The 16,366-nt window shown below is 37.7% G+C and overlaps 2 protein-coding genes across 2 annotated transcripts; both read left to right on the top strand.

Moving 5' to 3' along the window:
- The first annotated feature begins 315 nt into the window (after positions 1-315).
- On the top strand, positions 316-6,351 carry LOC115926091 (low-density lipoprotein receptor-related protein 6-like). Its single transcript, XM_030990511.1, has 4 exons — positions 316-418; positions 4,390-4,641; positions 4,975-5,149; positions 6,120-6,351. Exons 1-4 carry the CDS (start codon positions 316-318, stop codon positions 6,283-6,285), a joined length of 696 nt encoding a protein of 231 aa, XP_030846371.1. The 3' UTR covers positions 6,286-6,351.
- A 1,251-nt stretch (positions 6,352-7,602) lies between these two features.
- LOC100890353 lies at positions 7,603-15,701 on the top strand. Its single transcript, XM_030990506.1, has 5 exons — positions 7,603-7,681; positions 10,956-11,219; positions 12,537-12,635; positions 14,304-14,488; positions 15,282-15,701. The coding sequence occupies exons 1-5, from the start codon at positions 7,603-7,605 to the stop codon at positions 15,699-15,701; spliced, it is 1,047 nt and encodes a 348-aa protein (XP_030846366.1).
- Positions 15,702-16,366: the final 665 nt, after the last annotated feature.

Raw genomic sequence — 16,366 nt, 5'->3', positions numbered from 1 at the left:
GCATAACTCTAATTCGGATTTTTGAAACTGCTCGTAAATCATGCATTACGCTATTAGAAGCAAATCCTTTTTTCTGCCATAAAGATCAAGATTTTATGATGAATTTCGTCACAAATACTTATAGGCAGTCAAAATGTAAATAAAATACTGTATGTTTATAAACAAGTTTCATCCAATTTTCCCCGATTTATATCAAAAGTTGTCCGGGGAACATAACTTTTTGGTTGAGTATAATATTCATTCAGTCGATAATTGTTCTGTATACAGGTGGTTGCAGACATACAACTGCGTGATCGAACACCGATTATGATCAGGATGTCATCGCCTGTTCTTCTTTGGTTTACGCCCCACCGTCTCGGGGTGGTAAAGATCCTTCTCCTGGTCCTCTGGGTCTCTGGTACTCTGGCACAAAATTCGGGTAATTTTTAAAATGTTTTTTATTTTTTTATTTCATCTTTAAAAGTAAAGTTATAATTATAATGCTATTGATATTCTAGTCTTAAATACCCAGGGTAGCCACATCAGTATTAATAGCGCTCTTATGTCGGGCCCTACAAATGTCATGACACCATCATAACCATGTAGGCCTAACTAATTAAAACAGGTAGAGGAGGGCAAAATAAGTTAGGCAAAACACCTTGTCAAGGGATGGAAGCACCGAAGCGAGTATTGAGCCCGGACCCTCTTGTATGATAACGGCATACGCCCGGTGTTGTGCGTATCACCCGGGGCTCTTGTGGGGCCCGTGATGAAGCCGTAGGGTACACGTACGGCACCCTTGAACACCGTAAGGCGCCCGTAAAGATTTTTCATGAGAATTGACCAAATACAAATCGTGAGGGGATCGTCCGGGCACCGTCCGGAGCCCGCACGGGACCCGTAAGGTGCCCTATGGACCCTTTACGGGCTTTCTACGGCCTAACGGGCAGATAAAAACGCCGGGAGAATTGGGAGCAGGCAACTCAGCACCACGTCCCCCACACGGCTTAAATAACTGTCCCGGTGCCCGTAGGAGCTTTACGGCAGCCTCCAAGACACCGGCCAAAAATTCCCCCAAATGTCTGTTTTTACTCGACGTCCAGGCCCCGGAGTGTATATGTGAAAGCCCCATTACGGGTGCTTGAAGATGGAGGGTACATAATATGCACCCGGCGTAGTCTGTATCAAGGCCTAATGATAAACGAATAATGATTTAATGTTGAACATGTCTTCAAGTTTGTGTCGATATTCCAAGAACAAGATTAAAGGTAATACAAAGTTTTGGGAAATTTTGAAAATTGGGTGGATAGTGATTCTTTACAATTTTGATATATTTGGATGCCCCTGTAGATGTATGATAAGCACTAAAACATTTAGCTACTAAACACTTCTGCTTTCGAGAAAAATTGAAAATAACAATTTAACGGTGCTCCCGGTGAATTTTGTCAAATTTTAAATAGCGCCTTCGGCCGTACAATGGTAGCTGCGACCATGAAAATCTCAGAATAAATTGTAGTCGTGATATTTGATTTTCAAACGGAAATAGCTAATCGGTCGATTTTAGTCAAGAAACATTGTTTTAGAGCTTAATTAATATCTTGACCCTGGAGAGGAAGCTATACAACATAAAAAGTTTATTATTAATAATAATTATAATAATAACCTAATAGTCCACTCCAAATTTTATTAAACCGAAACGGAAATTCTTTTTGCCCAATTGATCGTGAGCCCGGCAGCCACTGAGCAGCGCCAGATCGACGTTGCTCTATCCCTTATTGTTGAACGCCAATTATAATTTCATAACTTGAGACTCAATTTCAACTGAGACAACGATTACTGAATATTGTAGGATCGCATATGCTTCCAATATGTTCATTTGAACCAAATTCATGACCCCGTACCAAAACTTTTTATTACCTTTAAACATGCTCAAAGATAAAATTGATTTCACTTTTTTATAATATATTTATACAATGAGCAATGAGCTCAATATCATTTTCTAGACAGAATATCAAGCCCTCTCAATAAGCGGACTGCGTCTTTTTTTAAAACCTTGACCAAGTATCCTAGATCTTATCATCAACCCGTCGTTGGCTCAATCGGTAAGGTCAGTATTAGTGGCTTCGAATCCCGGTAATTACATTGCCTTACGACATATCGTCAATGTCTTGTTTCCGTTTGCGTTTTGCAGTCTTATTGCACTGACGACTTCTTGTCAATGCCTTGTTCGCGTTCTGAATTCTTCTTTTTCTACTTTGTCGTCTTTTTTTTTCTTGATCTTACTCCAACATCCCATTCGTTTAGCACGCAGTGCATGTTATTCCAATCTTGGTCCCTTTCTCTTGTCCGATTTAAAAGTCATCCAATCGGGGTCACCTGACTCATCGTTCGCCGAAATCTCTTATGCGTGACCGTCCAGGCGCCATTTTGTCTTTTCATGCCATTTTTAAAGCCTTTCTGTCGGCCTACCTATCTTTACTTTCCTATATTCTATAGATCAACTTCTTTATCAAATTACACTGGCTATTCCGAGAGAGGCTCTTTCTTCTGTCACGTAAAAATACGGGTATCAACATCGCTCTGAAACGATTGCAGTTATGCATGCACATCGCTCTGATACGATTGTAGTTTAATACTGTGATTGTTTTTAATGCTTGGAGGCTATTAATGAAATGTATTTTCCCCTATTTTGCATATTCAGCCTATTCGTGTGAGGTGTCGTCGTTAAATGGTTCGTTTGATTGCATCTCACTCCGGGCCATGATGGTTCAAATCCCAACCCGGCAATATATGCTATACCAAGGTTCCCCATAATGGGCGGTGTCAGACAGAAGCCAATTATCTAGAAAATAACTATCTAGAGAATAGCCAGCTCGATAATTCGCTGTCTGTCATCAATTATCTCGCGAAAAATCCCGCGAAATCCTGCAACGACCACAAATATAATCTCCCTTATCGAGAAATTCAAAGGGATTTTCGTAGGAAATTTATGTCTGTTACCTGACTGTCACCGACGTAAGTGAATTATTTATCTTTCATCTAAGTAATTCAAGATGGATTGGGAAAATTGTGTCTGACATCGCTTATGGTTTTCTTTACTTATATGATAGTGTTCTGCTTTATGATGTTTTTGTACCTTGTTGCGCGCAGCTGTTTTTCCCGTTGCAAATGTGAATGAGTCTTGATTAAAAATGTTATCATCGATATATTGTTACGTCATTAAAATGACGTACTTTCATTCAGTAAACAGAAAGACAAAGGTAACTCTACTGTTGTAGTAACGTTTGGATAGTGTAACCAGTTTCTTGTAAAAACTAATTTTCAGTTGCTGTTTACGCTAGATATTACTCTTTCTTGTTGTTGCTGTTGCTGTTGTTGTTATTATTGCTGTTGTTCTTCTTCATAGTAGAATTAGTATTAGAATAAGTAGCATTTTTTTATTTATTTAATCATCAAGTCAGTTCGTGTCACTACGATGGGGGGGGGGGGGGGGGGGGGTGTCCGGACACTTAACAAACAAAAAGCCCTCTCTTTTGCCTTCGAATTCAACGAGAAATATTCACCAAATAGCTCTATAAAGCATCATTGATATTTGTCCTTTATAGCTTAGTACAACATAAGCCTTAAATGATTTATGAAATATGGCATGTATACTTCTTCAAATTGCTGTTTTAAATCAACTGTCCGGTTACACAACCTGTCCGGACACACAACGTCTGGGTTTAATGTTACCAGGTGAGGTTGAACTAACTCGCTCGATTATTTGCAAGGGTGACCTACTTCAGAAAAGAAAGAAAGAAAGGCTTTAAAGGGACTCGGTAGCATTGTTGAAGGTTGATGAACAAAATACGTAATTTGTGTATGAAATGTTACTTATCATATTCCTTATACTGTACTAACCCTCTAACATGCAAAAAAATCCTGATTTTTTTTCCTCAAACCACTAAGATATTTATGGTTTTCTTTGAAGGCATTACTGTGTAACACCTTCTAACATTAAATTCCCCCGACCATTTTTGAATTTTCCCAACCGTTTTTCCATGAACAAAAAAAGACATAAGACAGGATTTTTAAAGTCTTTCAATACTTAAATGTCTGTATATATTGCAAATGCATTGCTTTGTGACGATTTACATTCACCTAAAATGTAATCAAATTGTAATAATATGGTTGGGAGAATTAAGGAATTGATCAGATCAAACACTTCACTCAAACTTTCAGATTATCTTTTATTGTACATCCAGCATTGAAGTCACTACCTTAGCACCATTTTCTCTCATCTGAACCATGTTGCCATGTCGCTTTAATATTCACGCCTTTTTAATAAGCTTTTTATTAAGCAATGCAATCCTGGCTCCCATGTTTAACTTCCTATCTTTGTTTATACTTCACACTCGTCTTGTTATACAGATACTGCTCTGATATTTATTGGTGATGAAATTACCCCTGGAATCCTCTACGCTTCCCTGCCGGAACCACGAGATGATACCAACTTCATGGACACCCACTATACCCTGATACGTCTCCCAGACAATACTAAAATACACGGAATTGACTATGATCCCGGGAATGAAATGGTGTACTGGAATGAATTCAGGAGGGATAAGATAAGTCGAATCCAACTTGACGGCACGAACCGAGATGTCATTGTATCTACGGACGGTGAGCGAATAGGCTTACTTTGCAAGAGCAACTTTCCCTTCATTTTTCAATGAATTGTCATTATCTTGTTATCATATATCATAGTAAGGTAATTACGCAATATACTTTGCGGATACTTTGTGTCATTGTTAATTTGAAATTTAAAGTTGGCGCATATAAACCAGATGCAAATACGATACAACGTGTTAACAAGAAGTAAAAATGCCTCCTGATAAACCGCAACGTTTCATTGGCAATTACATAGTAGCGATGTTAAATATTGTTATTATTATCATTATTATTATTACTAGCATCCTTATAAATGTACGTATCTATTGTTAAATTCATTTTCAGGTCCTTCTTCTATCGCCCTCGATCTGGTGAACGGGAAGATCTACTGGTCGAATTATTATATTGCGTCTATCTCACGTGCCAATCTCAACGGTAGTTTGGTAGAGGAAATATATGCTTATCCGAGCAATTCGAAACCTCGTCAAGCTGTTAGAATGTTGTTGGACCCCGTCAAGGGGTAAATATTAGTTAAGTTAAGACAGAAATGTTCATTGGTTGGGGATAATCTGGGCCCCATAACACAAAAAGTAGGAATCAATTGCAAAATGGAAGTGCGAAGCATATAGTGATTCATTCACTTGACTATCGAACCGAGAGTTGGGGGTTCGAATCCAATCCAGGAACTAGCGTCTTTCGGCAAGACATTAATCTGGTGAGGCTTCCCTGGATAAACAAAAGTATTATTCTCATTATTATAGGATGGCAATGGCCAAACAAAATCATCGTTTAATACGCATATTGTTCAAACCCATCAGAATCGTTGTTTCAAATTTGTAAGTGGTTACATACCTTTGTGTTACGGGGCCCAGTAGATGCCAATCCTTCACCTCTCATTATCCACGTTGACATATCTTCGTTTTGATGATCTTGAGGCAGCAAACAGCAAGATTCGGCATGTTTGAAAAAGCACTTGGCTTCAGAAAGTACACATTAAAGAATAAAACCTTGGCTACTATACGAATTGTAGTGTAGATAAGAGCCTAAGTTTCATGTTAATATTAGTGAAGTTTTACATAATCTCCTTATCGTTCACATTGCGAATTGCAGCCGATTTTCTCTAAATACCATTCTTAAGTGGTTGGATGAATCAACTGGTTCGAATGAAAGACAAGCTCACTGTAATCAACAGTATGTTCATTTATTTAGCATAGCTTCTTTAAAAATAACTCTACTGCGATTTCGTGAGTATCGTATTTAAGATATGCGGACTTTAGCTAATCTGCCACTGCAAGTTAAGAATAAGAATCCAAGGGATTCCTTCCCTTTCTTCCTTCCTGGACCCTCTTAACCCACCGGAGTAAGGGCGGAAAGTAAAGGTCAATGCCTTACCAAGGAATATTAGTATCATTACATGATTCGAACCAGGTATCAGTTAATCCAGACCGCAACACCTCTAATTTCGAAGTTATGATTATTTTACTTGAAAGGTATCTTGTCTGGTCAACACGCTTCGTCAATGAAATTGTCAAGACAACACTAAACGGCACTAACCTTAAGGTTGTGAGAAGCTTTTATGCTCATACCATGGTCACTGAGGAATGTGCTGATGAAACAAGTGAGATACATACTTCATTATTATTGTGTTTCACATAATGCCCGTTTCACAATCACACATCAGTATCGATATAGGAAATTTAATATTATACAGTTATTGACTGACAGGGGGTGTAATATAACATTGTTTGGACTGCTGAAGGGAGTTATATTTCCCAAGTGGTTATATTTTTCCAAAGCGCGCAGCGCTGAGGGAAAATATGGTCACAAGAGAAAATATAACTCCCTTCAGGTCCAAAGAATGTTGTATACCCCCTGCCAGTCAGTAACTGCTATATTAGATAGCCTTGGTTTGATTTTGATTTTGATTGATTTTTTTTTAATTATTTTTTTTAATTCTTTTATTTTTTTATTTTTTTTTGGGGGGGGGGGGGGGGAGGGGGTCCATATTTTTTTTTGCCCCACTGAATTTGTTCAATTTTATTTCGGGGACAATCAACATTTTAGATAAAGAAGTGCCAAAAAACAAATTGACTGAAAAATAATTTTCCGAGATAATTCTAGGAAAAAAAAAAAAATTGGGGAAAAAAAATCGAAACAAAAACTTTACGCGCACTCTACTGTGACGTAATAATCACACCAAATTAGGTACACTGTTCGCAGTGTATAGAACATTTCGTCAAGCTCTGGATGCACAGTGCTGGTTTGACAAACATTTCTCAGTTCTATGAGATTGTCATGGTTGATATATGTATTTGCTCTAGATGTCTGATTTGGATAACAATAACAATATTGACTGGCTTAACTTTCGGGAGATACATATATTGCCCTCACAATACCCATATTGCCCTCGTCTTTGACTCGGGGCAATATGAGTCTAGTTTAGGAAATATATGTGATATCTCCCTCAAGGCCAGTCCATATTATATAAATAGTTTACCTCATAAACATGAATGTCCCCTTTATTCTAAATAAATTGAGTACACTTTTATAGAGTAGGGTAGGTGAAGGGAATTGGAGACCACCAAGCTTGTACTCATCACTGTCTGTCCGTGTTGGCTCAAATATTGCTATAGCGCCATATGAGGCCTTCAACAACACTACTGCATATATACAATTCATTTCGAAGACTACAATGCGTTCTTTCTCCGAGTAGATTGGCAAAATTGACCAAGGGAAGCAATTTTGATCGTAAAATGTTGCTCTGATATAAAAACACAATTTTCACTTGAATGTTGTGGTGTATGAAGATACAAAGTTTAGAGGTGGCTTTTTAATAGTAGTTTTAAAAGGAAGTTTATGAAGTGTGCCAACCATCACAGAAAACTTATGGCCGTTGTGTGTTATGAATGGGTGTTGCAATGCACATTATGAATGGTGTCTGATCAGAAATGTGTGTATGCAATGGGGGACACCATGTCCAAGATGGGGGTCGTTCGTTGTGAATGTCGAGTATGCCGAGGACAGTCAATGACCCGATGCTGGTTGGTTAAAGGTATTACACAGTTTTGGTATAGGGTCGTGAATTTGGTTCAAATGCACATTTTGGAAGCAAAAGTATGCGATCCTACAATATTCAGTGATCGTTGTCGCGGTTGAAATCGAGTCTAAAGTTATGAAACTGTAAATAATAAACTCTTTATGTTGTAAAGCTACCCCTCAAAGTCAAGATATTAATTGAGCTATAAAACAATGTTTCTTGACTAAAATCTACCGATTAGCTATTCCCGTTTGGAAATTATATATCACAACTACATATTCTGAGATTTTCATGGTCGCAGCTACCATTGTACGGCCGTAGGCGCTATGTGAAATTTATCAAAATTTACCAGGAGCACCGGTAAATTTTTATATTCCATTTTTCTCAAAAGCAGAAGTCATTAGGGGCTAAATTTTCCAGTACTTATAATACATCCACATGGGCATCCAAATATATCAAAATTGTGAAGAGCCACTATCCACCCAATTGTCAAAATTTCCCAAAACTGTGTATTACCTTTAATTGCCCATGTATGGAAATATTTTAGGTCACATTGTTTTAAAATCGGTTCAAAATTACAGTAAGTTCATTGGCTGCATGTATCTCTTTCAAAAAGTGTTTGAACTTACTATAACAATCCCATTTTCATTCAAGTTGTATTTAAAATGTCTTGATTTGTAACTGTCCCTTATTACCTATACATGTAGGTAATGATGACGTCATTAATCATTGTTATCTCATTAATCAGTTACATAATAACCACAATTTTGTTACCAAATAAAGAGAATAGATACCGAAGAGAATACAAACCTTTCTGTATGTGTAACATTTTCCATGTTTATGTAAATTATGCAAATGTGCTTAAGGGTCTCCAATTCCCACACCTACCCTATATGAGCATGGCAATTATTTACTACAAACCATTTGCCATGTCTATGGCATAATTATGTCTATGATTATATATATATTTCATTTGGAGGGGTGTGTAATTTTTAGTCTTTTATCTCGGTCAAAAATGCCAAAAAGAACCGTTGAATACAAACAAGATTAATAGTCTTATTCACAAATTGTGTGTAGCCTACATTTATAATATTTTTTTCTCGCTATTTCTTATACCAGCCCGCTTGTTTTACTTTAAGAGGCCGAGTATATTAGGCGTCACAAATTTAGACGGGAGTGGGGATAGAACCATATTTTACAACCATCAGCAGACTTTTTCTCTCAGCAAGTACGGCAGCAGGCTGTTCTGGAGAGAGTGGGAATTTATAGACGGTCGAGAAGGCATTTATCACGTGATCGTCGTGTATGATATGAAGTTATCCACGCGCACGGTTCACGGCAGGACGGTAACATTGAAGGGCGGCAGCGAGCTTCTCATCGACCCTTCGACGATTCGGATCATATCAAACAGTAAGACGCCCTTGTCTCAGGCCGAGTCAGATCTCTTGATAAAACATGAATATACAAACGACACAATTTTTGAGAGCCATAATTATAACTCTCGTGTTTTGCAAATCAATTTGTTATTTCATCTTTATCTATGTTATTTTAAAGAAACACACGAAAGATAACATGTTGAAAAAAAGATATGTTCTCAAGTGAGTCTGTTTATTGAGAACACATCTGAATGTGCACAATGTCAAATCTATTCGCAGCCAGGAGGCATTAATTAATCAGTTGTTTCTGTAAAGAAAAAATAGCCCAGCGGAATTTAGCTATAATTTGCATCCATTATCTTACAATACAGTGTGCATCAGATACGGTTAGTTTCAGGGATGGGGTTAGGGGTAGGGTTAGTGTTAGGGTTAGGGTTTAGGCTATTTCAGGAGTCTCGCTTGTGACACCGGCAGTGGCGTACTTGAACGCGAAGACGCGTATTACCTGGTCTCAATAAATACATAAAAAGCAGACAGATTTATGTTTAAATAGTGAAATCGGATAACTATTATACAGGATATCCCTAAAAAAAAGAGAGTAAAGTTTAATGGTAAATTACTCAATGATTCCAAATTACTTTTTTATTACTGAATACATAATTAAAAAGCTTGACTTTTCTTCTTTCATATTACACCAAAAATGTGATCAATGAATCACGCATGACCTATTTCAGACTAAACTATATAGAGGCGGTGTCGGAAATCAAATTGTAAAAAAAAAGGCGAATAGCTGATTTATTTAGTTCACTATGATATTTGAAAGTACAATTCTGGAGACGATAATTTTTTCTTCAAATACACATAATTCAAAAGCTCATAGTTCTAGTCTGGTATGATACCATGAGTATGATGAAAGGATCATTCATAATAAGAAGGCACAATTTGTCATTGGTAATGCACATTGACATTTGTTCAGTTGCCTAAATCACTTCTTACAAGAACGTGTCAATGTGCCTATGATCAGTTCAAAATGGTGATGCCTGCTTAGTTATGTGTGATCCTTCCATCATCATCATATGATTTCATATGCAAGTACAAGACGAGAGCTTTGAAATGATGGTATTTTAAGCAATCGTTTGTTCAAAATCATTTCATATGTTTTCAAAACCAAAATGAGCCTAACGTAGCAGCCATCCACTTATTTTGGACGATGGGTTTCTGACACTGTCACGTCATGCTGCATAAAATTGATAATACGTGACTTATTGCTCAGGTTTTTGATGTCATCTGATGAATATGAAATATGCCAATCATGTAAACATTTACCTAAATATAACGTGGGATTATTGAGTAATTCACGCGTAAACTTGGGGGCTCCCTTTTTAAGGATACTTCATTTTGTCCACATATGACAAACCAGGGTAAAAACGTGTAAATCACTACTTACCAATAAATACCTTTTTATGAGACAAATTAACAAGTTTTTTTCCAAAGAATATGATTTCCTGATTACTAGAATAAGCCTAGTATTCAAGTTATATGTTTTACATTTAGATACTAATTAATTTTTTCTCAATATATAGATCAAATTATTCATTTTTTTTTATAGATGTGTCCAATCTGTTTATAAAGGGAGTAAATTAATTATTTTGTCAACAGCTATGTGCAGTCAATGTTTGCATTTCAAGGTTATGGATATTTGCGATCTCTCTCCTTTTGCATGCAGCGTTCAGCGTAAAATGCACGCTGCTCAAACACATATATATATATAATATATATAACCATTTTTCTCTTGATATACAAACAACACAAATTTTAGTATACAAATATAATTATATATTATATACTTATATATCTAATTATTGATTAGATTCGAGAATTGATATTAAAGCCATGTTTTTTGTATTAAACAGCTACATACGATGAACCCGTTGTCATCCATGGTTGCCCTGACAACATCGTTGTCAACATCGACGAAAACGCTTCGAATGCGCCATCGGTCTCATGGACCGAGCCCGTACTCAACAACAGTTGGTCCAGCTGTCCCACAATGATCTTTCAAGGATCAGGAACTAATGGAGGCAATTTCTCTTTCGGCAAAACCGATCTGGCCTATCATGCTAATGATGCGGCAGGAAATACAGATGTTTGCGTATTTTCGGTGACAGTGCAAAGTGGTCAGTTATCACCCCATACTACTATAATTATTATCATCATTGATATTGCATTGACGACTAATATCGTCAATGTCTTGTTCTTGTTCGCGTTCTGAATTCTTATTCTTCTTCTTCTTTGTTGCATAGACGACTTTCGTCAATGTCTTGTTCTTGTTCGCGTTCTGAATTCTGATTCTGATTCTTTGCATGGACGACTTTCGTCGATGTCTTGTTCTTGTTCGAGTTCTGAATTCGTATTCTTCTTCTTCTTTGTCTTCTTCTTGATGTTATGCCCAAAGTCCTTTTCATTTTGTACGAAGTGCTTGTTATTCTAATGTATATAGGTCACTTCCTTATAGTTAATTTCCTATCAAATTTCGTAGGCGTAATCTTTGTCATTTAATCTAGGTCACCTGACTCTTCCGTTTCTAAAATCACTCATGTGTAACCGTCCAGGCGCTATTTTGTCCGTTTCTGGATCGTTTTAAGGCCTTTCTGTCTTCCTTCGTATCTCCCCTCACTATCCTAGATCCTACAGACTTCCATCAAATTCATCTTGATAGTCCAAGAGGTGTTCTTTCATCTGCGATGCGTAATCTGCCCTTTAAAATGCCATCTTCATACTCGAAACTTAAATCCGAAATCGAATCGGTCAAAAATCTCTTAATCCTTAAAAAATTGACCTCTAGAGACCGTAAATTGCCATACCTTTCTCATACCAATTCTATTTTGTCTTAAATTTGTAAGGTATTTTTACCTTAACATAGCACAGATCTTTACTGAAATTCACACTCCAATGATCATCCATTTTATACTCTGCATGATTGTGTTAGCATGGACAACTGTTTGTGCCACAGCACGCATCATCACGTCTTCTTCATGCACCCAAATCTTATTGGTTTTATACACAGTGCTTGCGAGCCCTATCTATATAGGTCCCTTGCTCGATCCCGATTTCTTTCAAAATTCGTAGGCATAATCTCCGACATGCCAGCGAGGTCACCTTACTATTCTCATGCGTGAACCTTCAGGCGCCATTATGTCTTTTCAGGCCATTATTTAATCCTTTCTTTCGGCCTTCCACTTAACGTTTTGATTAAGAAAATGAAAATGTCGTATCCGAACAACACTTTAAGAAGGATTTTGCTTTAAAGTACCCTCAAGAAAGAAAAACAAAATCATTATTAAGGTGGTTTAGTGAAAGACTCGAAAGTAAGAGAAGCCCATGTGCAACAAATATTCCATCCAATATCTAAAAAATGGATACATATTTTGTACTGGCTTTAATCGTGGTAAAAATAGGATACTCGCTAACGAGGACCTTTATTTATCCGGCAGGTCTCTGCAAACCGAATCAATGTAAGAATGAAGGAACGTGTGAATATGGACGATGTACTTGCCCTATTGGTAAAGGAGGCGCGACTTGCGAAGACGACTGTGAGTATGCATTCTGATCTAATTCTAATTCGTCGAAATGTTCCCAGATTACATTTGTTTTAATTAAATTGCAATAGTTGCCAATAAAGCAGAGAATTGCTTTCAAAATACCTTTGCTTGTTTACAAAGCATTGAAAGGTCAAGTCCCAAATTATTTGTCTCAATTATTGTCTTTTGAATTCCATCCATATGCACGTAACGGCCCCGTTTCAATTAAAGGCAAGTCCACTCCAAACAAAATTACTTTCAATAGAGACAAACCAATCAATAAAAGTTTATGCAAAATATGATTAGTAATAAGAAAGTTATGAGCTTTTAATGACATGAAAAACTTTGAAAAATCACTAGACGAATTGGTAAACCACTCATGAGTCTGTGACGTTATTGCCTGACTATCCACTAATTGTGTTATTTATACTGATAATATACATTTCTATTTTCCCCCTCTAAATCATGTTTCCTGACACCGGGACCCAAATTATAATGATAGTAACATGTTTTTTGTGGGGATGCACTAAATATAATAATTTGTTTCAGCTAACTCGTGAAAATGTGAATTTCGAAAAACTAATTATATATAAATCAATGATTATGAATATACAATATTCAGAAAATAGTATAATTTTTTCAAAGTTCATGAAAGATTTGGTGAAATGTCATGCACGCACAATGATACAAATCATATAACCTGGGCAAAGACATGGGGAAATCAAGTTTTGGGGGATAAATGGGGAAATTAGGGGGATAAACATGTATAAAGCAATTGATAAACAATGAGGGAACGACGTAACAAACTGATTACCAAATTGGCAATTTATGTAGTGATTTTCTAAGTTCCATAGTTGTTCATACTTTACAAAAAAATCGTAACGTCCTTATTTGTTATCCGATTGTACTCGATTGTTTGTTGGCTCTAATTCTCTTGTTTTTCTGCATCTATTAAAAGCAATTTTGTTTTTGGAGTGGACTTAGCCTTTAAACTTTTATCAATCACAAGTTACGATACTTGGTATACACCGATTCGGTTTGGGAGTTTTATGTACCTGCCCGCCGGTGGCGGCGCTATAACTGGGGGGCTTCTCCGATCCAGCTGACAGTCAGACGCCCCCCAGTTATGGCGTCACCTTATGAGGGCGCACTTCCACCAGAAGTCGCCCGAATCGGTGTATAAGCTACTGGAATAATTGCATTCGATTGGCTGTGAGCAGATTTGTCATAGACCTTTGGCAGTTGATCACAAGTTTCATGAAACAGGGCCACTTTTTTTAATACATCAGACATACTTATTAAAATTGAATACATCCCTTGTGAGAAAGTCATTTGAGGTTGTCTTTCAGTTGATTTAAGAAAGTGTTTCCAGGACAACAGATATTAACAACTTGAAGTAGTAGTGAAAGTAGTAGTAGCAGTTGTAGTAGTAGTAGTATTAAAATAATTAGTAGTAGAAGTACATGTAGTAGTAGTTAGTAGTAGAAAAAGTAGTAGTAGTAGTAGTAGTAGTAGTAGTGGTAGTAGTAGTAGTAGTAGTAGTAGTGTTAGTAGTAGTAGTAGTAGTAGTAGTAGTAGTAGTAGTAGTGGTAGTAGCAGTAGTAGAATACTATTCGTCGTTGTTGTTGATAGTGTCAACCGTAAATGTATGTATGTATGTTTTATATTTGCTATCTACAGTATCATACGTTAGATGTGACAGTACCTCAATGACTGTGGTTCTGGATAAACGTCTATTACCAGATGGCAGTGACGCGTCAGATGTCCATTTTCGCTCCCAAGCAGAGGACTGTCTTGCCACTGACTCTGATCCGTCCCACATCGAGATGGCCACAGGATACGAAAAGTGCGGCACTACTACCGAGGTTTGTGGAAGATTACGGTTTGGTGAACAATAATATTCACTGGTTTGGGTTTTATGGTTTCTTTTACATGACATTTGGAAACGTTTGCCTGAATTTATCTCATAAAAATATATTGACCACAAACTAACTCTCACACAGTGTTGGGTGCAGGGGTCACGGGAAAATGGCTTCATCGGGAAAGTAGTGCGCGTGCATCCGGGAATTCCAGGTCAAAAAATCAATTAAGACGCTGACGGTTTTTGGTCAATCGTTTAGGTTTCCTTTATTCCGACAACAAGTTACAACCAATCAAAACAAGTTCAATGCCAGAAGAAAGCTAACCATTATTATATTCATTAGCCGCCCATCCCTAAGCCGCCTGACCACAGCTTGCGAGAGCTGCCGAAGTGTAATTGAAACTCGCCATGTTGATCTTCTTCAACACAAAAAGAGACGACATTGTGCTAGATTACTATGTTGTTTTCGACAAAAGTTCAAAGAAAGTGCCAAATTGTTAGTTTTATTATACTTTTTGAAAGGTAACCAAGTGACTCCCGGTCACTTGGAGTCCCATCTTCGACAAAAGTTTTTTTATTTTTTATTTTTTAGATATCTTTCTTTTTCGATATCTTTTTGTGCCTCCGCTCTCTCAAAAATGGTGGGCACATTAATTTATTGGACTTGTGTACTAGAGGTACATGTATGTCATTAAGGTTTCTCAAAGGAGCCTGGGTCGACCCCCCCCCCCTCTCCCTGTCCCCCTAAAACACTATCATGTTATTCTTAAGTCCCTTTCTGTTTATCTACACTGCAGGAAGATGATGACAACATAATCTTTCAGAACTATATCACCTTTGCCAAGCCAGGGGCGGGTGATAACGGCGCAATCATCACCCGGGAATACCAACAACAAATCAAAGTCGAATGCTGTTTGAATAAGGTTTCAGTACTGACCGGAAATTTCCAGCCCCAAATCGGCAAAATCGACATCAATGATAAAGAGCTAGGCAAGTTCAGTCTCAAGATTTCCCGCTTTACTGCTGATGACTTTGAAACCGAGGAGATCGTTGATGACGGGGGCATGGTCGCCGATGGTCGGGTGATGCTGGGCACCAAGCTCTATTTCGGAGTTGTGTTAGACTCCACACCCGTTGTCGGTGTCTTCATCAAGTTCTGCTGGGCTTCAGAGGAGGGTCATGATGAACCCCAACAAGATCTCATCAAAGGCCAGTAAGTCTTACTCAGGACGTCCAAATTATGCCCGCTCAGACGAGGCGTTATTTCGATTTAGTAAATCGAGATAAAATATCCGACGGCAATCAGCCCATACGCCAGAAATTCAATACAATGTGAAACAGTTCATTTTCCACAAGGTTTATGTATGATACGGGGTTCAGGGTAGACCTATACGCTCCTTCTATATGGCGAAAATATACTGGGCCGGAATGTACCATATAGAGGGAAGGAAACGTGAAAATAGTATAAACTTCCGTCTTCACCACCTTCCTCCCACAATATGACCTAGTTCCTCGCATTTTCCATCATCAGTAAATCTCAGTAAAATCTCGTTTATATATGACGCGGTAAACCGCAAAATAAAACAATATTTAAAAAAGGCGAGGCGTTCGTAAATTTAGGCCAACTGCGAGCGCGATTAAGGACCCGCACATTTTAACCCTAATAAGGCCCACGATTTTATCAATTGCTCGGGAACGCATTTGAATGGTGCCCCGCCGCTCGATGACTTTTTTCTTTCGAGTCTTGCGGATCTTTAAAAAAAAAAAAATGAAAATCGGACCTACAGTTACAAGGTCACGTGACCTTTTGTCTTTGCATGTCAGCCCGAAAATCGCTCAATTTTGCGCTTTGTGTACAAAACATAAGGAAATGTCATTTTTC

This window comes from Strongylocentrotus purpuratus, unplaced genomic scaffold (assembly GCF_000002235.5).
Source record: "Strongylocentrotus purpuratus isolate Spur 01 unplaced genomic scaffold, Spur_5.0 spur5_contig_844, whole genome shotgun sequence".
Classification (NCBI taxonomy): domain Eukaryota; kingdom Metazoa; phylum Echinodermata; class Echinoidea; order Camarodonta; family Strongylocentrotidae; genus Strongylocentrotus; species Strongylocentrotus purpuratus.
This window is presented reverse-complemented; position numbering and strand designations above follow the sequence as displayed.

Bases quoted from the DNA above. Each gene is read 5' to 3' on its own strand.
- LOC115926091 (XM_030990511.1), top strand. From the start codon at position 316: ATGTCATCGCCTGTTCTTCTTTGGTTTACGCCCCACCGTCTCGGGGTG. The intron at 4,642-4,974 runs GTGAGCGAATAG...ATTCATTTTCAG, and splicing joins TGTCATTGTATCTACGGACG to GTCCTTCTTCTATCGCCCTC. The intron at 5,150-6,119 runs GTAAATATTAGT...TTTACTTGAAAG, and splicing joins TTGTTGGACCCCGTCAAGGG to GTATCTTGTCTGGTCAACAC.
- LOC100890353 (XM_030990506.1), top strand. From the start codon at position 7,603: ATGTCCAAGATGGGGGTCGTTCGTTGTGAATGTCGAGTATGCCGAGGA. The intron at 11,220-12,536 runs GTCAGTTATCAC...TTTATCCGGCAG, and splicing joins TTCGGTGACAGTGCAAAGTG to GTCTCTGCAAACCGAATCAA. The intron at 12,636-14,303 runs GTGAGTATGCAT...TGCTATCTACAG, and splicing joins CGCGACTTGCGAAGACGACT to TATCATACGTTAGATGTGAC.